The 25,511-nt window shown below is 38.7% G+C and overlaps 1 protein-coding gene across 1 annotated transcript in view; it reads left to right on the top strand.

Annotated features, from left to right (window-relative positions):
- The window catches only part of PCCA (propionyl-CoA carboxylase subunit alpha), a 289,809-nt gene that overhangs the window by 99,982 nt on the left and 164,316 nt on the right, over positions 1 to 25,511 (top strand). The window contains exons 11-14 of the mRNA XM_054064867.1: positions 2,926 to 3,020; positions 12,581 to 12,731; positions 23,074 to 23,217; positions 24,697 to 24,771. Coding sequence (XP_053920842.1) covers positions 2,926 to 3,020; positions 12,581 to 12,731; positions 23,074 to 23,217; positions 24,697 to 24,771 — 465 coding nt within the window. The remainder of the gene's footprint in view (positions 1 to 2,925; positions 3,021 to 12,580; positions 12,732 to 23,073; positions 23,218 to 24,696; positions 24,772 to 25,511) is intronic.

The raw sequence follows: 25,511 nt of genomic DNA, 5'->3' as shown, positions 1-25,511 counted from the left end.
AATAATTTATAGTTTTATTTATAATAAGTGTAGAATGAATATTGTTTTCCTTAGACAAACACTTTGATGGTACCGTTTAACAATGTCATAGCGTATCATTTTTACTTCATGTTCTAATCAACTTTGGGACGTTGACCTTGGTTAATTTTCAGACTGCTAAGTATACAAACACTTTGAAACCAGATGCCAAATATTTATTAATTTAGCAGTAACTTTTAAATAGAACATTTTTTTAACATTCTCATATAGCTCCAAAGCATTGGTACTTGAAATTGTTAAATAAGGGGTTTCCTGTGTCTAACTATAAAACAATCACTTTGTAAAACATGAGAAAAGACCGAAACAATTAACAGGAAAATAGAGTCCAAATAGACTTTATACTTGTACTGATTTGAAGTCTTGTTCCTCCTCAAATATCTGATATAAAGGACCTGGGTTTAAAGTAAGAGTACATGGAATGTACTTGGCTTCATAGCAGTCTTACATTGGGAAATGGAATTTAGCTGAAATATGCAGGAGAGATAGTAATACCTTGTATTTAATTATTTTGTCATATAGATTTGTATAGCATATACTAACGTTCTAATCACCTAATTGCACAAACCAGGACGTTTTCTTTCAGGAATACGTAGATATTTAGGAAAAAAGTGATAGCTGTGACATGCTTTTTTTCTAATGTGTGTACTAGAATGTCATGTCATCTCAGAGATGATGATTTCAGTGTTCTGTAAGTGTCTTCTGAAATAGGATTGTTTTATGAAGTATCTTCTTTAGTTTCTTATAGTGAAAACAGTGGACCTAAAATGAAAGTAACAGCCTAACACTAGATGATTTTTGGCTTATTCTTTTTATAATTACCTTTTCATGGTGAATGTTTATGCTTGTCTCTGAGCCATATTAACTGATAATGGAGAGTGTTTATTTTTAAGATCCAGGTTGCAGAAATTAAGTAGGATACAAGAAATGTCCTGAAGTGGAAAAAAAGTATTTATCAGCTGGCTTTAAAAATATTTTATTATCTTCCTCAGGAAAATAGAGAGAGAGAGAGAAGAGAAGCACAGAAACTAATTTTAATGAAATATTCCAAGAGTTTTTGATTTGTTTTGGTGATACTGGATTCTGTGAAAAGTTGTAGGCTTTGTGGCAATGAAACAAGTGCTCACAAGGAATTGTTCTACTTACAGGACAGTGGTTTTCCATCCGAGTACCATGCTGTGCCTTAGAGGCACTGTTTTACTGTTGAAGAACACACAAAAAAAATTCTTCCCAAATGAGCTTCTGTAGAGCTTTATTTAGTTCTGGACTGGATGAGTTAGGACTCAGGAAGTTGCTTTAAATGATGTTGTTTGGTGGTTTTTTTTGTTTATTCGATATTGAGATTCCTGTTACGGAATCTGCCTTTGGCTGGAGTACCCTGGTGCTGCCACTGCAAAACCTCCACTGGGCAGGGAAGAGGGTTCTGGAACTTGTTGTTGTGTAGGAACTCCCAAAGTCATTGGTCTTGTAGAACTCTATGGAGGGGACTTTTTTTCCCTGTAAAGCTTCGTAGATATATGGGAGTGCAACAGAATTTCTGAGGAAAGGATATGTCTGTTCCTACAGCATATGGAGCGCTCTGGATCTGGTGCTTACACAGCGCATGTGAATTGTCTTCATGAGATCAGTGCAGTCACATCTACTCGGATTATTCACGCATCAGCAAACGTTGGTGTCATAGATGCAGGAATTCATTTTGCTTAATGCCATACTCGCTCCGTGGTGCTAAAAGGAATAATGAATAATACAGATTCTTTGTCACAAATGTGAGTAGATATGGTTGAGTTCACACGGTTCGAAGAAGATTGTCCACTTTTATTATCTTGTCTGCTTTCAGTGTAGACCTGCAGTATTAAAGAATGAAGCATGAATATTGGCACAGGTTCCTGCAGATCAGAGTAGGAAGATAGATGGAAAAAAACGTATTAGAGGGAAAATTTTATAAGGAAGAAAAGGAGCAGGTGTGATCTTCAATGAAAGAAATTGTTCCAAGGTTAAGTGTAGAGTATAACATCATAAGATTGGAAGAAGTCAGCTTGAATCCTTACATTCAGTATCCTGCTACTGGAAGTGGCTGTACTGTACAGTTTGTTTCGTAAAGGGATAGGGTTTTTTTTCTTTTCCTTCCAGTTTGAAGTTGCAGAATGAGTTGAGAGTTCTGTTATGTCAAACTTGTGGTTTTCCTGCCATGTAATTTAGGTAGTTGGATCTAGATGCTTGACTGTATGTTTTAACTCTTCCATGAACTGAAGCTGCAGCCAAGAATTGTAGTTGACTCCCGATTTCTAAGAAATTCCTTGAAACTACTGCTTTAATTTCCATTGAAATGCTGAAGAAGTAGCAAATCTTATCCTTCTCAATAAGACATTGCAAAGTTTCCAAAGATCTTTTCTTTCTCATTAAAGACAGAGTGCTGTGGTTTGCCAAAGAAAGCTCCGTTAGCCATTGTTTCTGAAAACTCATGTGTAATTTGGGAACAAAATTTGGCATACTTTAAGATTTTTCTCTGTTGACACAGGATATTCCTTAACAATATGCTTCTGAGTAATTTCATTATGCAATACAATTTTAACTGTTTGAAAATGTAGTCTTAATCTTATTTCAGTCTTTTGATTTCTGATTTTTTAACTTTTGGGAGCTTCTCACAAATTTTAAAGTGAAGAGTATTTTTTGCTATAGAATAGCCTCTATATAAAGGTTTTAAAATACTGTTCAGAATTTGAAGGAGCATTCAATTAGTATTTCACATACAATTAATTTTTTATACTAGCATTTTTATTCATTTCTAGGTTGGAAAAAAAAAGAAATTGAACTAACTGAATGCTGGATAATCGTACAGTGTGAAAAGGCCTTCTGCATATATCTGTTAATACCGTGTTATTGTTTCAGGTTTTGGCAGATAAACACGGTAATGCCTTGTGGTTGAATGAGAGAGAGTGCTCCATCCAGAGAAGAAACCAAAAAGTTGTGGAGGAAGCACCGAGGTAAGTCTGCACCAGACTCTTGATGCAGCTTCATAGCTACTGAAAGCACTTCGGAAAGCTGCTGGTTTTATTTATTGTACAAATGCAAACAAATATTATTCTATTCAAAATGACAAAGAAAATAAATGTTTAAATTAGACATTTGACTGTAATGTAATTTTGAAGTTGTACTTGAGGGTGTCTTGATTTTGCTTCATGATGTAAGAAGAACACAGGTGTTGTGTTGCTCATGTTTTTCATGATCTTGTATAAAATGGGTATGAATCTTACCAATCAAATACTTGTAGTGTATGAGAAGACTTTCTTAATATATCTGAGGTATTTTTTCTTTTCTCTGCCATTCAACTTTCGGATCTGAGAGTAAAATACAGTAAGGAATAAGTATGTATTTTACCATAGATACTTGACTGTAAATTGGAGAGGGCCAGATGATGCCCTTTATTTCTATTTGAAAGGGAACAGGAAGTACTAAGTACTCTGTGCCACTATGGAACTTATCCCTACAGGATTATTTTGTGTTTGAAGTACCATTCATGGTAGTGAATTACAGATGTAGGTGTCCAGTAACACAGAAGTACTAAATGATCTTAATCCAAATAATTTCAAATAGAGCTGAAATACATTGTTGCTGTGCAAGCTATGGTCTTGCTGTGGTTTCTGTTGCATTTGTTAGAGAATACATGCAGAAAAAAAGGGCAGTAGTAAGTTCTGATTTCAGGAAATCAGACATAGGTATATCACTACCTGTGGGAATTCTGCCTGTAATGTGTTCATTGGAGGTGTTGGTCGACAGCCAACTGAATGCGAGCCAACAGTGTACTCAGGTGGCCAAGAAAGCCAATAGCATCTTGGCTTGTATCGGAAACACCCTGGCCAGCAGGTCCAGGGAAGTGATTCTGCCCCTGTACTCAGCACTGGTGAGGCTGCACCTCGAATACTGTGTTCAGTTCTGGGCCCTTCACTGCAAGAAGGACATTGAGGCTCTGAAGTGTGTCCAGAGAAGAGCAACAAAACTAGTGGAGGGGCTGGAGATCAAGTGTTACGAGGAGCGGCTGAGGGAACTGGGGTTGTTTAGCCTGGAGAAAAGGTGGCTGAGGGGAGACCTTATCACTCTCTACAACTACTTGAAAGGGGGTTGTAGAGAGGTGGGTGTTGTTTTCTTCTGTCAGGTGTTATGTGTTGGGGCAAGAGGGAATGGCCTCAGGCTACATCAGGGGAAGTTTAGATTGGATGTCAGGAAAACTTTCTTCACAGAAGGGGTTATCAAGCACTGTCCAGGGAGGTGGTAGAGTCACCATCCCTGGAGGTGTTTAAAAGCCGGATAGATGAGGTGCTTGGGGGTATGATTTAGTAGTAAACAGGTATGGGTGGTGGTGATGATCTCAAAGGTCGTTTCCAACCTTATGATTCTGTGATGCTGGATGGGATAGATTTGCCGTTGTTTTTTAACAGAACGATGTGATGCAACAATTTAGGATATGAGGTAAAGTCTGTCGCTCCTATTATGTTTATTTAGAGGCAGCATATAAGTTAATGTTGGATTACAGTTGTGAGACTGGCACTGCTTATGACCTAGATTTTAAATTAAACAAAGCTTAAATGACAGGATACAAACCCACTAATAAATGCTTAAATAGCTCTCGTTGCTTCCTGGTAATGCTTGTGGATTTCTCGGAAGCCTTATGCCTAAATATTTCAGTGTTTTTTTTGTTTATGAAATGTGAAGTCTTCATGTCCAAATATTATGTGCAAGTGCACATATATATACCTAAGCATTTGAGAGGAGTCTTGTGCCTCAGGAGTACATGAAAGGCGCTACATGCCACTACTGCCTGCTCATTCTCCATGGCTTTGGTCAATGAAAGGGAGTGATATGTCTTTTTTTCACAGCCAACTGTGATCAGAGTATTTTGTTTCATTGGAAATATCAGCCTTTTAACTGTCTTGGGCTTCTCTGTTGGAGTTGCCAGTAAGTTTTCACATCGCTTCCTATAGAGTGTGGCCAAGTCAATAGCTTCCAAAATTTGGCATGAAAAGTTTTCTTCCTTCTTGTTGTTAAATGTTTTAGACTCTGCCAGACTTTCACTGACAGCTTTGGAAGCCTTACAGCCACTTGCAGTTGGCTGCAGAGTCCATTTATTTAAAAAGGGTTACAAGACTGCTACGGATAAGCAGGGCACTAACTTCTGTGAGATGTTGTAGAGACCCTAAAGCCTGAAGACAGCCCTTCCTGTGAATGCTGCCTTAGTTAGTCTCATTGATAAATGACTCCTGGAAACACCTTATGTTTTACAGCTGTGTGCAAGAAATATGAAGTCCTCCCTAGTCCTTTTTTTTCTTCTATTTTAAATGGTAGCTGCCATTAAGAGCTCTGAGGTAGACTCATAGAAAGGTTTGAATTGGAAGGGACCTTAAAGATCATCCAGTTCCAACCCCCCTGCCATGGGCAGGGACACATCCCAGTAGATCAGACTGGCCAAGGCCCCATCCAGCCTTGCCTTTAACACCTCCAGGGATGGAGCAGCCACAGCTTCCCTGAGCAACCTGTGCCAGTGCCTCACCTCATTGTGAAGAAATTCCTTCTTATGTCTAGTCCAAATCTGCCCCTCTCCAGTTTATAGCAATTCCCACATGTCCTGTCAGTACAAGCCTTTGTAAAAAGTCCCTCCCCAGCTTTCTTGCAGGTACTGGATAGGTTGAAGCTTCCCTCCCCCTTCATCAAACCCACAGTTTAGGGTTCTGGCCTCTTCTCAAGCCTCTTCTGAATTACTTTTTTCCTGAGAAGGTGTTTTCCTAGGTTTAAGAGGCTGATTGCTGAAGGCCTTTTGGCTTTGAGAATAATCTCTGTGATTTTCTTAAAGCTTAAAGTGTTGAATTTATCTTTATGGGATTATTTTGTGTTTGAATCTCTATTTTTTCCAGGGCAGTTCAGTCTCTTGTAAAAAACCAAACAAGCAAACTGTCTTTCTTTTAAAGAGAGAGAAAGCTCGTTAGTTCACACCCTGATGAGGTTAAGTTTTCAGGGGAGCGCTGATGTTTGCTGTGATCAGTTCCTCAGTTTCAAATAGGGATCACCAATCTTTGCTAATACCCTTCTAACATAGTCCATTGTCTTACTCTGTTCTGGGAAGCCGAATAGTAAGATACATCTGATCATCGCCTGTTTTTTAGTGCTGTGTGAAATTAGTGCTGTGCAAAACTTCCAGTGATTTACAGTAATTTGCTTTCCTTTGAGCTTCACACCTCTTTTGAAGATCTGGTTGGCTCCTCCTTTCAATACGAAGGCTGAAATTTAAATAGATGAGTAACATTTAATAGTCTGTTCTGTAGTTGATTTTTTTGTCCATCCTGTGCCTGAACTCCTTTCAGAGTTTCATCTTCAGAGACAGTAGCTATGAGATAGTGTACTTGACAAGAAAAAATGCAAGGGTGTGATTTTATTTTGCTGTCTGCTAGAGTGATTAATTAAGGGATTCTTCCCTGTGTGGAAAAGCGAGGCCCATAAGCTTATCAGAAAATCCATTAATCCTTTAGGATCAGTCTAAAGTAAATGGATCAATGGGAAGTAAATGTACAGGAGTCCTAGCTGACATCCTATTCAATAAGTGCGCTTAAACTTCACATCAGTGAGAGTAGGTGTCCTTTCTAACCATTTCAGAACATGTTAGAAGCTTTTTAAAGCACTTTAACTTTTGCCTCACCGCTTGGGTGAAGGAATATCTATCTATTCAGAGGCTCTTGACTATCCATATTATTTGGTGCCCAAAGTTAGGGTTTTGGAATGTTGTTACAGAGAAGCGCCATGGAAAGGCCCTTGCACTCACCATGATCATCCAGGAGTTATCCTTTGCTGGAGTAGTAAAAGGAATTAAATATATGATCCTCCATTTTTAATCATAGAATCATTTAGGTTGGAAAGGACTTTTTAAGATTGAGTCCAACTCTAAACACTTCCAAGTCCACCACTAAACCATGTCCTTTAGTGCCACATGTACGTGCCTTTTGAATACCTTCAGGGATGGTGAGTCCACCATTTCCCTGGGCGGCCTGTTCCAATGCTTGACAACCCTTTTGATGAAGAAATTTTTCATAGTACCCAATCTAAACCTCCCCTGGTGCAATTTCAGACTGTTTCCTCTTGTCCTGTTGCTTGTTACTAAGGAGAGGAGATCAACATCTCTCTCACTACACCCTCCTTTAAGGTAATTTTAGAGTGATAAAGTCTTCTCTGAGTCTCCTTTTCTCCAGACTAAACAAGGCTAGTTCTTTCAGCTGCTCCTTGTTAGAATTGTGCTCTGGACTCTTCACCAGCTTCATTTGCACATGCTGTAGCACCTCAAGGTCTTTCTTGGAGTGAGGGGCCCAAAACTAAACACGGTGTTCAAGGTGTGATCTCTATCATATCTCAAAATGATGGTGAACGTCAGAACACTGAATGTTAAGCCTTCTCTCTACATCTTCAGGTCTTTCTTGGACGAGTGATGATGGAACAGCACCCTGCCGTTGTAGTCTGTACTAGCATCCAAGATCAGTGTTAGCATCCACAGTGAGCAAGTCCTTGGAACTTGGTAGCTGCCTTCTTATTCTTTATTGCACCTACTTTTTGCAGTGAATCCATGTCCTTTGAGTTAAACCTTAGCATCCTAGACTTTCAGAATAAGATTTTTAGTACAGTCTCTCTACAATTTCCTGAAATTTCTGTGAGTTCCATCTCAGTCAGGAATAATTTGTTTATTATGTTTTTTTTTCTTTGTAGCTACCTACACTCAGAGTTGAGATTACCTTATCTATCCTACATGTTAGTATTGTGGTGTCTTTTTAAACTAAAAGGTGTTCTTTCAGTTTCAATTCAAAGGACAAAAACGCTTCTTTCTGTTCCTGCCTGTGACAGAAAGATCTAAGAGACAGGAGATGTAAAGGGGAGACTGTTTAACCAGTAAGGGACTGCTTTAGAATGCAGGTGAAACAATTAAGCTATCTTTGTGACCTTTTTTACATGTTCCTTTGCTAGCTTCTCTCAGGAATGTTACTGTCCTTGGAAGCTGCACAGATGACAACTTCTTTCTCCAGGCACTAAGCTCTCTCTGAAAGATCTCAGTATCATGCCAAGTACTTTAGGACCGTATTTCAGATTGACTGCCAAGGTGCTCCTTGAAGCCACCAACAATCTGAATGACTGTGTATAGGCAAGAACTCAGCAGAAATGTACATTACTGAATTAGATTATCTTCTAGAAGCTTTCCTTAGAGTTACGCTGCATGTGTGGGTGTCAGACTGTACATTTCCTATCACTCTGTCTAGAAATCCTTAAGGATTTAGGGTAAAGAGAAACAGTGAGCCTGTTCTGACATGATTCACAGGTGGGTACAGTTCACATGTGGGAGGAAAACTGTGTTATCATAGAATGTCAGGAGCTGTAAGGAACTCGCAAGGTTCATCGAGTCCAGCTCCTGTCTCTGCATAGGACAAACCCCCAAATTCATACCATGTGTATAAAGACTTCTTGAATTCTCAAATGCTTTAGCATGGTGCTCATGGTGTGGTAGTACATATATCATATGTACTATTTACATATACATAGTATATTTCAAAGGAGAAAGGTTTTTATAGGTAGGTAATTCTTTTAAACAAACAGTATGCCTGACTGTTTCCTAAGAGCAAGGATGCCGACTTTGACATGTAGAAAATGAAGATACTATTCTCTCCCAGTGTAGTGGAAGAATGAATGTTACTGATTGCTTTTTTAAGATTTTTGTTTTTGGTCTAAGCAGAGCAGTAATTTTCCACTAACAGTGTAACTATCGGTACTCCTCAAAATCTCAGCCTTATTTGTGAGTGAAGATGATGGATGTATTTTGGGAAACATTATCTGGTGTTCTAGAAGTGGAGAAGTAACGTCTTGCCCGTGTGGTCATCTGTCTGGATGTAGAAACAATGGAACAAGCCACCTTTATTGTCTTTGATCAATGTCACAATAGCTTGAAGAAGGTCTTAACGAGTGAAATGTCAAGTCTGATCCTACTTTGGTACTTTTATCTTGTGAATCCTTTTTATTTTGAAGCCTTCATGCTGCCATAGGAGCTATTTGGTTGAAAGCATAACAGGTATATATGTGAAAAAAAGATTTGAAGTCAGGTTTACAATGCTGCGTTTTCGAGTGATGCCTAATTAGATTGGGGAAGAGTTATTTCACTTGTAAAAGGTGTCTTGTTAAAGAAGGGAGAAACAACTATGAAAGGTAAAGCAGCGGAGGAGAACAGAAAAACTCTGCTTAATTAACCTAGCTGATTGCAGGGATGATCCAGTCATTTTAGAGCGTAAAGCTTAACCACGTGGCAGAGAACAGGTTTAGCAGTGCGACACCTCTGTTCCATTCTTTGGCTACAGCAGGGGGTGAACAGAGAGATCTCAGACCTACATTTAACTAATATAGGGAAGACTCCACTTTAATAAGGGGAGTAGCCGTCTTTCCTCCATGTGAGAAGTAACAATGGTTATTCTAGAAATAGAGTGTGAAGCCAATACTGAAAAGTTCTGGTCTTCATAAGCCGCTTATTGACCTTTCATGATCAAAGCCCTGCAGAAACCTCAAACTGAATTATAGGTTGTTGATTTTGTGTAATGTATTGTGTAATGAAAGGAGGTTGTAGCGAGGTGGGTGCTGATCTCTTCTCTCAAGTAATAAGTGATAGGATGAAAGGAAATGGCTTCTAGTTTCAACAGAGGAGGTTTAGATTGGATATTGGGAAAAAATTCTTTACCCAAAGTGGTCAAGCATTGGAACAGGCTGCCTAGGAAGGTGGTGGAGTCTCTTCCTGTGGGTATTCAGAAAACGCATAGACATGGCACTTCGGGACATGGTTTAGTAGGCATGGTGGTTTTTGACTGATGGTTGGTCTGGATGATCTTGGAGGTATTTTCCAGCCTCAATGAGTCTATGATTCTGTCTTCATGTTGATTCAAAATAGGAACTACTATGAAACATTTTATGTTACCAATGCTTATATTTGATAGGTATGACATGGTTTTCCACATCTGTTTTTGCCTTTGATCTCATGTAGGACCTGATAGCTTTCTTGGGTTCAGACTTGACTTCCTTTTCCTGTTGATCTGATGTTTGCCAGGAAAGTAATTTTTTCCTAAATTCTGAAAATGCCTGCCTTACTGACCATCAGAATGTGCCTGTGAGGGTACTGGAAGGACTGAGGTGCTAAGTAGCACTTACTCCTGTGAAGGAAAGGGTGCCACTGTCTCACAGTTTGCCTAGGTATTTCCTCACTTTTTGTATCATATCGAATATGGTTTGTTGTGGCAGAAGCCTCTAGCTGTTCTGTGAGTTCAGGTCTTAGTGAAAAACCCTGTAGTAAGTACTGAAGTATAAGTCCTGTCCCAGCACTGGCTTCTAAGTGCAGTCCTGGGCCCCAGATGGAGCTTCACTTACCCTGTTGCGGCCACTTCAGATACGTAGAGGTTCCTGATTGCTCCTTTGCAGAATTAGGACCCACTGTTGAGGACACCTCAAGAAATACACAACATTTGGTATTTTCTTTTCAAACAGTAACTTAAAGGTAAGGTAGAAATGACTTCCTGTTTCCTTAAAGCATTTAAAAGTGGTATCTGAGTTATGTGCCTAATGTAAGTCAACACAAGTATAATAAGCATATTTATAAGCTCATATAAGATGAACTGCTACATGGTGTCTTCCATTGAAGGTCAGTGTGTCAGGGTGACACATCCCTCCCCTCCTTGAGGGCTGCTGCTTTGCTGAGCTATGGGGTGGAAAGGAGCGAGATGAAGGTCTGGTGGCCACTCCACATCAGTGGCCACATCAAAGCCCATGTGTGCGGCAAGGATGAGTTGGGGAGAATGAGCTAGCCGTTATGTCTCCACTACTCATTTGCCTATCAGGGTGACCAAACTGGACCCTGGTCACCCCCTCCCGCATAATCAACGCGGGTATGCAGAGTTATGCCATGGCCACAGAACAAAGAATGAGAGGTGATCATGAAAACAGAAGTATAAATAAGATTCATGAATAGAAAACAATATAGGTTGTACTTGAGTGACTTATGGATGTGGAAATGGTGAGTTTTTGTATGTTGGAGATGGCTTGATGTATGACCGTGGAGTTTTTTTTGATCCTTACACTTTGGTAGAGTTTGCACTGGCAGGGGGGCCAAAGCAACCCACCATATCCCTTACCAGCAGCGCCACTGGCCAAAGGTAAAAAAGATAAGGAGCTGGGCCGACTGATACGAAGGGACTATAAGAGAATGAGGGAAGCGGGTTCATAATTGGAGCTCCCTCTCAGCTGGTCTGAGACCCCTGCCGACGTCAACATAACCTCATGGATTGAATCCCTCTGAGCACCAGAGCATCTGCAAAGACTTTGCCTGCAACAACCTCTTGGAAACATCTGAACAGACTTTTTCACTGAACTCCAGACAGGTCGTATAGTCCCTCACAAACCCTTATAGGGTGTTAGTATTGGTCTAGACTTAAGCTTATATTCTTGACTTAGAATTGTAACTTAATAGGTAATAAGCTAAACGTTTAAATGCAGTTTTGGGTCCTACTCTGTCTCCCTTGGTGTGTGACACAGGGTGAGGGGCAACCAGTATCACAGCTTTGATGGAAAGCCATAGAAATTTATCTAGCCCTAAATTAAGTGTCTATACTTAATCTAAATTTGAATTGGCGGTACAGAGGAAAGTAACAAGCAGAATATGTATCTTTGAGTCTTCTGAAACACTGGACTAGTGGAAATGGCACGTTGCTCTCTTAGAATAAGGCTTGGCATTTGGGCAGTGTTAACAGTGCCTACCAAGGTGGTAGATAAGCTGCTCTTTAGGTGCTCTTGAGTGTGACCTGTGGAAAGGAAGGAATTATAATTAACAAAGATGGATAACTGGTTTTCACCTTGCAAGTAAAGCTGAGAGAGGAAATGCAAGATATGAAGATTTAAGTCACAGTATTGTTGATGGTGTTTTAAATACTATGAATGTGCAAATTTTCTTCAGTGCAATCTAACTCACATAAGTTGTTACAAATAAATACTTCATTGATTTCCACAACTTCTTTGTTGCACAGAGTATCAATGAAACCGCCATGCTGTTTTAATTCAGAGTCAGAAAACAAATTCCACTTAGATCTCCTGTCTTGTATTATGGCATTCACGTTCTCATTGAAAGTTTTTTTAGTTACAATTTTTTTGCAAATTGATATGCTTTCTGAAATACAATGGATTTGTATGTATTTATTTTCATTTAACTTGCATTATTATAGATCTCAGTGTTCTAAAAAAGTTGTGTTCTGTTATTTTATATTTTAGAGAGTACTGTTATTTATCCTGAATTTTCTGTATGTTAACAGTAATTGCAATGCATGCAGTTACAGCTGTTTAGGAGCAATATAAATGTAAAGGCATACACTTGACAGTCCTGACATGTTTTTGTAACTTAATTAATGCTGTCCTCTTTTGCTGATAGTTCTAACAGAAGATTAAAGGATTTAATTATTATTATTTTTAACTAAAGAAAGGCATTGTTTCTGTATTGTAGCACTTTTCTAGACCCTGAAACTCGAAGAGCAATGGGAGAACAAGCAGTAGCTCTTGCCAAAGCAGTAAAATATTCCTCTGCTGGAACAGTAGAATTCCTTGTGGACTCCAGTAAGAATTTCTACTTCTTGGAAATGAATACTAGACTTCAGGTAAGAAAAACAGCTCTACAGATTCAGAAAAGTGTTATTTAAAAAAACAGAACTTCCATACGTGGGGGTCTGCTCCTGCTAAGGCTTTCACATAACTGACTTGATGCATGTGAGCACTTCCTACTGAAGATCTGCTCACTTAAATAAGCCTGCATACACAAGACTTTGCAGCAGTGAGTCCTTGCAGAGCACTCAAGGAGCTTTTGCTCTTTGTTACACTTGACCTAAAGACCTTGCAAGAGGTCACTGTTAAGTGCCACTGTGAGTTCACAGTACGTGGCTAGTCACTGTGCTCTGATGCTTTTCCCCACTGGTCCCTGAAGTTTCTTTTATATTTTTTTATACTTTGATGGCTTGCTGAGTTTCTCTGGGAGGGTGATTTACGCTATAGGTGTATATGGGCAGTAAAAACTGTAGCAATCTGTGTGGGATTGAAATCGTGACTGCAATATAACTGTAAAAAGCATCCTGATGTAGCGCAGGATTTTTGTAACAATTTCTGTTTGCTTAGGGATGTGATTTAGTAGTAGACAGGCACAGTTGGGCTTTGATGATCTCAAAGGTCTTTTCCAACCTAGTGATTCTGTGATTCTATGATGATTCTAAGCAGTCAGTAGTAGATGTTGCAATGTACAATGCAAATGAATGGACAAACAGTGTTTCCTGGAAAACCCCTCTACCTCTTATTTGACTGTTACAATGCGTTTCTGGCCAAAGTCTGAGAATACAGGCACATAACTTAATATCTGGATATCATTCTCAAAGACAGGAAGAAAGTTGAACTTATCATCCTTATCCTCTTTTTTCTCACTTTGTTAAATAATGTCAGAAAGACTGAAATGGGGAGTCAAGCAATAGTGATTAACTTGTTATTCTGTTTTAATTTCATTTTGCTGCGGCTGTCTCCTGCCAGCCGCTTGTGCACGTATGCAGTGACAGCGCATAGAGAGAGCTTCGTGTTTCTAAGCTCTTTGCATGACTTTATATGATAGCTGGGTAAACTTATGCTTCGAGTAAAGAAGTGAGACAGGATTTGTGGTACGAAGGGACTGTGAGAGTGTTGCAGTCTGACCTCGTGTCAGGGGAAGACTGCTGGTAAAATTTGCCTTGCCTTGCAGGGCAGCAGTGTTTTTGGAATTAGTTGTAACAGTTATACTTCAGATGCTTTTCCAGGAGTTTGCTAGGCACAGTCTGATCTACCTCAGATTCAGTTAGAGTGGTGGTTAGTAGCAGTGTATAGTTCATTAAAATACAATGAAGAATTTCTGTCTCTCTGGTCTTATCCTTCACATTTTTCCAAGTCTTGTAGTATTTGAGAGAATGCTTTTTAGTGACTTTCCACCTTCTTTTTAACATAGAAGAAAATGAATTTATGGTTTTCTGCATAACCCACCAGAAGTTCAAAAATACTTCCTTGCTGTAGTATTTCAGTCCCTAAATGGACATAGTAATGGATTATCTTTGGAGCAATTTGTTTTTTAAGATGTTATCTTTGCTGTATTGGAGTGTCTTCCCCCGTAATGCATAGTGGTAAATGTTCAAATTACCAAACCTCAAACTTGCTGAATTGCAGAGGTATCTATGTAGGCATTAAGAAAGCTTTCACAATTCCATCTTAAAGGACTTTAAAGGCTCCTTTTGAAATATAGCCTAAGCAGTTTGACAGTCCCCTATAATAGTAGACTCATTCTTTCCAACTCTTAAATTTACTGATCTTAAATTACAGTACTTGTGTAGTTATTCTCTAATTCCTCTGTGCTGACTGTGTATTGTCTTTAATTAGCATTTCAGCTTGAGGCTGGAGAGTAGTGATTTTCTCTGATTCTTCCTCAGGCTTACCCAAATGATTTGTCACTTCTCCCAGGTCTCAAACTTTACTTTCTCTTCAGCTAATGGTTATGTAACTAACATCTTGTTCTTGCTCCCTTCTATTAAGAGCCAAACTTAGAAATTCTAATGAAGTTTGTCCAGATTTGACTTCAGAACCAGGGGAGTCTCCAGATTTCCCTGTATTGCTTCAGCCTTTTCCTTTTGCATCTCCTAACTGCAAACAGCAGCTAACAGGCTCAGCTGCTCTGTTTTTGCTGAATGCTCCTCAGTTGGAAGAACTTTCTTAAATGATGGACATTTGATTGATAAGTGGTGCTCCTAAAGTCTTTGTCAGTGTGCATTAGAGACACAGCTATGTGTCAGCATCATCAGGACGTGTATACTAAATGATGCAATTTCTTGTGTCTATTTTGACCTTTCAGCAATCTCTAATCAGATTACTGTAGCGATTTTACTTTGGATAGAGACTTCAGAATATTACTTGGCTGACTTTTAGGAGAACTCTTTGGGAATATACCTTTTCTGCTATATAGTTCTGTAAAAAAAATATAAGTAGCACCTTAAAGGAAGTTTATATTTTATTTAATTTTTGTGTTAAGTGTTGCTGCAATACAATACGAGGTTGGAAAGTGAAAAAAGTTGGTGAATCAGCTCCATTGTGTCTCTTGTATGCTACACAAATCTGTTACAGATGTTTGACTCTCTCCAAGTGATTCGACTAGAATGATTTATTCATTGCTGTTGGCAGTGTACTTTTTACTGTATCTCTTTATCTGCCATGTAGTCTAGCTGATAAGTATGAGATAGGAGATTGGATAATTGCATAGCAAAACTAGTTATTCTTGCTTTTCACAAGAAACCATAGAAATGTCTGCTGTAGCAGATACAAGACAACTTCTGTATGTTATTATTTGGGGCTCTTTTGGAGTGGTTTTCAGGCAACTACTGCTGTTAGGACTGTTGAGACAGACCAGATGTTGAATATCTGATTGTTAATAGCTAATAGCTGCTCACCCTGCAATGCGCTTTGTGTTATGTAGCTGTCATCAGCCTGCTCAAAGGCAGTCATAGTCCAAAGTAGCTAAACAAGAGCTTTGAAATAAATAAAAGGTTTCTAACCCATTACATTGATAGGCTTTTTAACTTCCAAATTGTGTCAAAATCTCCTTATCACGCTACTACCACAAATGTTGGCTTTCACCAGGAAGCAATCTTCTGCTTTTCACTGGAAGACTGGAAATGTACCTCTTTGACTCTATATGAATACTAAAGAGTCTACTGTTTGTAAATAAAGAATATCTGTTAATGTGTGCATGTGCAGTGTGGCTACGCTTCTTACATGTGAATCGACTGGTGACAGCAAAAGGGAAATATCACATAATCTAGAAGTTTGTAGTGCCTGGAAATGAGAAACGTCTCTAGTCGGCTTGAGGAGAACTGAGGCAAGTGCCGCGTGCAGTGTGAAGAAAGTATTTACCCTGCATACAGCTTGTACATCTGTGTCTCAGCTCTGCTCCTAACCTACTGCTTCCTTCACACATCATGCAATTTAAATAACAAGTGAGCACTCCCTTCCTCCTCAAAACATGACCAAATTTGCTTAGAATAATCTGAATGAAAGGATCATTTGTATGGACTGCATTCAGCATGGTGGACGTAAGAAATATGGTAATTTGAATAGCAGTATGTTTTTGCTTCATGTTTTTCTATATTTTTGTCATATCTTTTTAGAGAATAGAAGTTAATTTTGCAGAATACTCTGCTGATGTGTTTATAAGAGGTTTATTGAAAGCAAATATCATATCTGCATGTTTCTATCTTATATTTAATTGTAGTGAGAGTTTTTATTTTGTGTAAGTTTTGTGAAGTTCTTTTAAAGTAACTTTATTTACTTTTGTCTTGTGCCTTAGGATCAACTTCCACACACCCATAAAACATTACCCAGTGATTTTTGTTCATGGCTTTCCAAGTTTTCATCAAATTTCATTGACCTCTGGAAAATGTAGTGTTGCAGAGCTTTTGCCTTTGTACAGAATGGGCTGTGCCCAGCGTAAAAGGCAAAGGGAGAATTTTTATATGTACCGTGTCGCTTTCAGCCTTTCTGTTCGTGTTTGTCCGCTCACGAAGGTATAAAAAGCATGGCTAAGAAATGCCTAGAAGTGTGTAGAAATCCTGTTGGTGCTTGTCTCTGCAGCTCCACTGCTTGTAACTAACTCCTAGTTCAAACAGTCTTTTAATGATATCTGTATTCTGTTGTACATCGTGAGGCAGCACCTGCTACATGTTTACTCAATGAAGAAGAGCTGGAGAATACTGCAGCTGCACTGTATAAACAGTAGCAGCAAAATATAAACAGCCAAGTGATGAGCTGAGCCTGGATTGCCAGCTAAAACTACAGAGAGGTAGTGACTTTGGTATCCGTAGCAGACCCATGGGACTGCAAGCGGTGGTTTTGTTGTCTGAGTGCATGTAAGTGCCTGGAGGATGAATTGTGATAGGTGGGCAGGAGTCTGGGAGCAGTGAAAGGGGCTGTCAGGAGTCAGGGGAGTAGATTTTCTACAAAGTCTGAATGGCGGGATTTCAAAGTAAAGCCTCAAGCGACTGTTTCTGCTGTTTGCTGAGACTCTTCATATTTCTTAATACTGGAATCTTGTTTTACTGTGACACTTTGCTTCAGTCATTTTAAATAGGCTAACGAACAGTGTCAGATGGTAAAGACTTTCAATTGCTGCTAACCTGGGCTGAATTTGAACTACTGACCTAAAGGTGAAAGGTCTCTTATCCCATTACCAATCCCCTAAGCCCACCAGAATCCATTCTGCACACAGTTTATACCAGCTGTTCACGGCCATTTTTAGAACCTAAAGAAAAGGTGATTTTCCTACCAAACAACACTTCTTCACACAAGAGGGTCAGCCGACAACAGTTAACCAGATTTTTGCCACATTCTTGCCTCCTAATGCAACTTCCATTATGTAGCTAGTGGTTGTCTGCTTTTCAGGCTTCCCAAAAGAACTACAGAAAAGCATTGCTAATTGTTGTTGACAGAAGAGAACGACATTGTTTGTGTAAGTCATTGAATCTGAAAGATGCCATTAACAGTGCTGCCAGGGCATGGAGTGATATCTTAGAGACAACATTGCCACATAACTATCATAGAATACTATTTAAAAAAGTAGAGAAAAAGGAGGCTTCTCTCCATTTTAATAAGTAAAGAAACAAAAGATCATTCTTCAAAGGGTACATTAGTTTCTTTACTTTGAATTTGATGTAAAGAAAACCCAAGAATGGCTGCAGTGTGACCAGAGCCACCTTGAATGAAGTACTCTGAGAGGGCTTTAAGAGTGCTACTAAATATAGTGAAAGCAGGAATTGTATTTTTAGGACAAAAAGTGTGGGTTTTGTGGGTGCAAGTTTCTTTATTTTCTTATCTGGAGTACGTTGGTGAAAGGAAATTGCGTCTAATTACTGAATAGGGAGATTTTTGGGGTTGTTTTTGAAGTGCAGAATGTTAATTGAGAAAGTTATTTTGAAAGTGTGAGCTAAATAACTTGTTGATATGAAGTGTGTGCTGTTTGTTTAAAACACAGAGAAGACAGATTCAGTATTTATAGGCTGTGTAAGTGAATTCTTACCCATATCTGTCCAGTATAATAAAGAAATCCTCGCAAAGAAAAATTGACAAAGCTCCATCAATGATTATTGGGAGAACTTCCTATGAGGAAACAGATTAAATATTTTTCAAAGTTATTATTTGCTGTTACTAAAAAATTAGTTGGTACCAAATGTCTATGCAATAGTTTTTATTTCTGCAACATCTTATTTAGGAAGCAATAAAAGAAGTCTACCTGAGCATCTTAGTTTATGGAAATTATTGTAGATCTGGTTGCACTCCATTCTTCAATTACATACTAATAAATTGGAAAATAAACAGAAGCTCATTACGTAGTATGCCTATAGAAAAGGACAGTGTAGGAGATTGCCTGTTGTGTATTTCTGTGTGTTTTCATTCTGTACATTAATCTGAACATTGTCTGTTTTCCAGCAGCCTTTCTGAAAAGCTGTTTTTTACTATGTGCCCCCAAACCCTGCATATGTGGACGTTATGAGCTATTTTGCAGGAAGATGATGTGACCCTAGATTGCTCCTGCTTGTAGATACAGTCACGAAGCTCACATGCCTGAAGAGCAGAACATGTGTGCACCTCTGTTGCTGTTCAGTTCTCTGAAATAGAAACCAGGCTTACTGAAATAAAGGGGGCTGAGGAGTATCTATAAGTTGCTGGGTTTGAGTCAGTTGATACTGGATTTGGCTGCTGCAGAAAAGCCCATAGGATTCCAGGTGAATCATGTTTCCTGGAAACTGAGGTGTATATTGAAAGTTAGTTTTGAGATTATTTATCTGAATGTTAAAGGAGTATATGACACCAACTAGGGACTTAACAGTAGCAGGGGTGACACAGGCTGTAGTTTTAAGTCTACTGAAATATAGATTTTCTTGGACTCTGTGGTCTTCTTGAATGCTCCTACTGGCGTGTGAGTAACTTGATGCCCTATGCACACAGGGGCAAGAGAGCGATCTGTGAGAGTACTCAGAAGTGTTTGCTATTAGATCTGAGTACCTTAAAGGTCTTGAGACAAATGTGCCCTGAAATTAGTTCCCCTAAATATAAGGGGGGAGCAGTCATTGCCAGATTAACTCTTCGCTCCAATTGATCATAAAAATTGCATGACTGTTTTTGTGGCTGTGGATGAGGCCCAGTACGATAAAGCTTTAAGACCGTTGACAGTCACAGAACAGGACAAAAGTTAGCTGCCTCTTTGAACTGTTCTGGGGATGGACGCTCACTGGACGGTGATGTTGGCCGGTTCCCTTGGCTCTTTTCTACCGGCTTGACTAGGTCTTAGCTGTTATTTTCTCACAGGCTTTGCCACCAGTGTCACTTGCTGTGTAAACTGAAAGAGGTTACGGAAGGAAATACACTTGTCATGGGTGCAGGGAAGCTGATTGCTGTGAGGTGTCTGAAGAAGAGCACATCCAGTATGAGGGGGAAGCACTTTCCCTTTACAACTTGTATGGAAGTTGTTGGCCATAACAGCTATGCTTCGTGGACAGAAATAGCCTTTTTCTGGCCAAGAGTTGTGTGTATATTACAGAAAATGGGGAGTAAGACTTTTTAAAGGAGATATGTATTGTATACATGCATTGAAATGATTTTTAACAAATTGTTTATGACTAGACTTGGTATAAGTAAAGGAGCTGGGAGCAAAGGTCATGCTTTTGGCAGTTAATAATTGAGAGTTCTCACTGATCAATTTTTCTGCTTATCCTGTGGAGAATAAGATATGGGTGCCCTGATATGGCTACAGTCTGTAGACTGCTTACTGCAAACATGTCTGGTTTTGCCCCTTATGTTAAAGACAGAGATAATGTGTGAATTTACCCACTGTCATATAACCATACCACCGTTGGCTCTTGCCTGATTGACAAGGGCTTCACTGGCAAGATCTTGGATCTGACTACAAAATCTCAGTATGGCCCAGAGCTGGAAGAGTTGATCAATTGAGTGTGATTCAGCTCCGTTTGTGAGCATAATTGCATTCATTTATTGAAAAATTTAGTCCTTGACTTGACTTGCCATTTGATAGATGCTAAGGCTCTTGATGGAGAGGTGTAGCCTAACTCTGATAGAACAAAATACAAAAGGCAGGCAAAATAGGAGTGATGCCTGAAGTAGAAGACTGAAAAAATAAAAAAAAAGAAAAACTTTTAAAGCCTAGCTTTTAATATAGTGGTTTCAAAATAAATACAACAATTACTGTAGTCAAATAGCTGTGACAGTTATTCTAGAGCTTTCATAAGGAATGAGGATGCCTGTGTTTTCTTTTTTTGGGAGGGCAGGGGGAAGAGAGGTCTAATTTCTTCACTTCTATCTCTATCCTTCTTTGCTTCATAGAAGATTAGAGCTTTAATTTCAAGTCCTGCATGTATCTCTCTGTGGGTGGGTTCTTGCACCTCCAGAACCTCGTTGCAGGGTGCTTGTTGAACCAGGATATGGCATTACTGCTTTGTTAATGTCCTTTTGTACTGTACGCTGGAACATATTCCATATAATGCTAAAAATACTGATTCCTTCCTGCACCTCCCCTCGGAAAACTGCAGATGCTAAAAGGAAAGCAGTTTGAGCTGTGAAAAGTTAACATTACAAAGAAGGTGACTAGGATTTCAAAGTTAAAACTCTTCGGTGTTTTGGTGATATGATGGTCTTAATGTATAGTAAAATGCATTTAAAATGCATTTGATACTAAACTTAGTTATATGATTGGTGCTGTCTTTGTTGTTCCTAACACCATTACTTGAAGCACAGTTGTAAAAGACAGTAGAACAACCTCTTCCCACCCCCCAAAAGCCCTCAAAAAGTTTTCCTCCTTGTATTTTCTGAATGCTGTTTTGTGTGCTGACACAAAGGGAGTATTTTGAAGAAACCCAAGAAAATATTGACCAAGTCAAAGATCTGTATTGAAGAATGGCTTAAGTAAATGTTTGTGAGTTGTAAGAACCAAACAACAAAAATATTTTTCTTTCCAGAAACATTCCATCCTATTTTGATCATCAACAATAAAGCGGAAAACAAAAATGAAGCAATTGAATTTGGAATGCCAATTGCAATCCAAGAAAAATGACAGTTTAACTAAATAATGCAAATATATTTTTGGGGAAAAAAAGGAAATATTGTAGTTTAGTTATCCGGAACATTAGAATTCCAAACATGTTCTAAACCTGAGGGTAACTTTTTAAAGCTCAAATTCCAAAATAAGAGGAGTTCTGTTATCCAAATATGAATGTGTGATAAGTAACTTTCTATTAAAACTTAGGGAGTTTTAATAGAAACTTCAGATCTTAATAGAAATTGAATTGCTTCAATTTAGCACTGCAGGGTGGACATTGAGATGTTTCATAGTTTTTCCAAATACTGTTATTAAGCTTGATGTGCTGGAGAATATCATGTGTTAGGTAGAATAAAGATTGAATCCCAAAGGAAAATCCTTAAACTGTATAATCAGATTCCCATTTCAATGTCACTTTTATCCTTCAAAGAATAGGTGCTTGTTTCAGTGATGATTTGTCATTAAAATTATGTCAAAACGTCTTAAAATGTTGTTGAAACTCTACACAAACTCACAGCACACAGAGGGCTAATTATGGATGCCATCTGTTTATTTTTACAAAGCTTTTTTTTTTTTTCTTAAAGACCGAAGCATCTTCTTGTTCTGATAAGCTGCAAGATTATTATAATGACTAAATATTTTCCTTAATACTGGGGTGGTTGAAGGAAGAAAGACAAGTGGTTTGGTCACTGACCTTTTCCTGTGTCACAAAATGTACGTAGTATGACATCTCACAATAGAGAAACTATTATGTGTTTTTTTAAGACATTTTGGCCCTTGGAACGCAAACACCTTATAATAAAAATAGCAGTTCTGTCATAATTTCTATATGGAAAGTCTTACAGCTATCTCTGTGTGAAGAACATGCTTTTAGTGTGCCCGACTCTTAACTCCATCGATGTGATACATCTCACCTGTCTGTGGGTACTTTTTTACTGTACTGTGCCTCGTTAAAGGATTTTTTTAAAATTAATAAATGAGTCCATTTATATCCCTGCTTCAAGGAAAAACGTGTGTATGTGCATATGTGTGCACATGTGTGCATGCTTGTACGCACATGCTGGGGTTAGTGTGAACGACGGGTATTCCCATGGCAGCATCATCCAAAGCCGTTAGCAGCAATTTGCTGAGAGCGCAGAGTGACTCTGCTGGTCCAGCCCAGCTATTGTGCATGCTAAGCACTAAACAGATAAGTCTGGAGGAGGGGGGAAAAAAAATTGAAGGATCCATCTGCTCATTTCTGCTACACTGCGCTGATGCAAGATTACGCTAATCTGGTTGCTTGTCAGGACAGGTTAGTGAAAGCAGGCGAATGGGTGAGATTTAGAGTAGGCTAGTTCTATGGAAAATTGTAAGCGGCTCCTGCATGTGCCATGTTAAGTGTAGCAGAATGGGTTGATTATCAGCTACTTTGAGATTTTTCAGTTAAAATACATTTATGGCTACAGTGTGAGTCTTCTCAAAACAAAATCGAGTGGGGTAAAAGCTTGAGAACAAGAAAATTGCCTCCGCGTCACCAGGTGCATTTGGATTTGTAAAATAAATGGACCAAAAACCTCTCTCCTACAAACCCTGAAACCCTCATAGGTCTCCTCCATAGTTTTCCTTTTGTATGCTGCTCCTAGTTAATGTAATCTGCTAATTGTTTTCAGTGCAAAGATGGTGGTTGCTGGAGTTCTTCAAGTAGAATTTTTTTTTGGGGAAAGAGATCAAGATGGGAATGTAATCTTTTTCTGGTTTTTGGCTGGTCTGATGTCTTGTTTATCTGTGTTTGTTTATGGAGAGTGGGGTGGGTTTTTTTGTTGTTTTTGTTACCTACTGACTGACAGTTCTTGACCTTGCAGGTTGAACATCCCGTCACAGAATGCATTACCGGCCTGGACTTAGTCCAAGAAATGATCCGTGTTGCTAAGGGTTACCCTCTGAGGCACAAACAGGCTGATATTCCCATCAACGGCTGGGCGGTTGAATGTCGAGTTTATGCTGAGGTAAATGAGTGGTAATGGGGAGGAGGGTAGGTGGTTGAGTCACAGAGTAATAATACCCAGGTGTGGATAGATGCCAAGGTGAAGTCAAGGACTATCATATGAAAGTCACAATTTAGAGTTTGTAAAACAAATGGTTAATGAAGTTTTGTAGAATTATAGAATTTTCATTTTGTAATTCAAAAGACAGTACATATTTGAACTTACGTTTTTTATGAAAATCAAAATTAAAGGAGGTTAAAGAGAGAACTTTATTTCTAAGGATAATGCTCTGGTCACATTTAATGATGCAGTGCTGGCGTCATTTGCTACGGTTAACTAGCATTTCCAGGTTTCTTTACTTGTCTACTTGGCTCTTGGCTTGAAACAACAGTTGAAATGCAGTGGCCTAGAGAATTTTTCTTGTTGTATGAAAATACTTTAATAGATTGCTGAAAAAGCAAGTTATCTCTTCTGAAACCGTGCACTCCAAGGCAATGACTTTATAACTATAGTATGACTATCTCGCCTTAAAAAAGCTAACTAAAGTATAAACCCCATTTCCAAGCATGTTCAGGACATTTCAAGATAACATCTTTTTGCTGTCATTTTTGATATATGAAAATCAAGATTTGTTAATGAAAAATGATGCTTAGTTTTCTTCACTTTCTTTTAGGGTATTTTAGGTAACTGTTAGGCTTTTCAAAAATGATTCAACACCTTGACATGTCTTTTCCCCCTTGCTTGACTATTGTGAGATTTGTATCCCGGGGCATCTCACTTGATGTTATTTTTTTCCTTCTGTTCATGACATACACATAATCTTCGACGTGCTTTAATGATTACAAGTTATATGAGTTACTTTGATAAAGAATAAATATTTGTCCTGTGGTTGGCATGGAAGCTTGTCTGAGAATGAATAGGCTTTAACCTGGAGTAACTGATGCTTGGGCTTTTTTATTTGTTCGACTTAATTTGCTCAGATTTGTAAGTAATACATCCAACTGTTTTGCCATGAATTTGGCTAGTCTGTAGGCCATATATTTTTTGTTAAGTCTATATTGGTATTGCGTTATGCCAGAGATTTCCAAAGGTCAGATTCATTTCTTAAGATAATTGAATTTCTAACTGCCCTTTTTATCTCTGAAAGTTTTTTTCCATATACTGTTCTCAACTCCCCCTTCTGAATATTTTCCCATCCTTCTTCCAAGGCACGATGTACCAAATGAGAATGTCATCTTTATATATTTTGGTGGCGTACTGTAGCTATGTGTGGAGCAATTTTCCTGCTTTTTGAATGCGATGCAAGAGAATTTATGTACTTCCATTTCTTTTTGTGGAGTAGCAGGGATAGGTGGAGAGAGAAGTGTACTTCACCACAAGTAATTCTGGGGAAGAAAACAAAGTTATTCCAGCAGTGGTTTCTTTTAGGCTTCAAGCTTTCTAATATTATCTTCTCATCTGTAAAAGCTTAACGCTTTCTCTTGTTGAATTTTATTTCAGGACCCCTACAAATCTTTTGGCCTGCCGTCCATTGGAAGACTGTCTCAGTATCAGGAACCGTTGCACTTGCCAAGTGTAAGTAACTTGGTTCTGGTTTTCATAAGTGCTGAGTGTTTCTTTTATAGTCGGAAACTATAAGTACTCAGCAGCTTTGTGAAATGGGCCTTTTTTCCAGCTTTTTGCTGGGGAGGGGCACAGAGCATGGCAATACTTATTTGAGCAAGTTGAAAAACCGCTTAAAAATGTACAGTTCCAACCTGGGTTTGAAACATTCACATTGTGTGTAACAGAAAGCCGTTAGATGTTGAAATATTTTGTTATGTTCTATAACTTTCAGCTTAAGTATTTCAAACAACTTTACTATTAAATACTGTGGTGGTTGGAAAGGACGGTGAAATGTTGAGTCAGCTCTTTAAGCACACAGAACTGGGAATGCCGGTGACGGACTGCCAGTGCTTTCTGCGTAGCTTTGTAGACTTTAAAGAGGAAATCTGTTACAGCAATTATTACACGTTTCAGGATACAGCTTAACTATACGGAACAGCTGTTTAACAAACAGCATTTTCTGCTGCGTATACAGAGCAGGGACACCTCCTTTCTGTAAAATGAAGGTAGTCCAAGTCATAAGCGCACATATTCTTGACACTGTGTCACTTAGTGGAATGACAAGGCTGTACCATCTGTGAATACGATTATTCAGTCTGATTGCTTGCTGGGAAAATAGTGAAAGATTACAGGAGGAATCTTAAATGTGGAGATGTTATTGGATATATGATTTATTTCGCTTCTTAAATTGTTTTTGCCTGTGTACTTTC

Source organism: Cuculus canorus, chromosome 1 (genome assembly GCF_017976375.1).
Source record: "Cuculus canorus isolate bCucCan1 chromosome 1, bCucCan1.pri, whole genome shotgun sequence".
NCBI classification, from domain to species: Eukaryota; Metazoa; Chordata; class Aves; order Cuculiformes; family Cuculidae; genus Cuculus; species Cuculus canorus.
The sequence above is the reverse complement of the archived record's forward strand: the minus strand, read 5'-3'. Positions and strand labels throughout refer to the sequence as shown.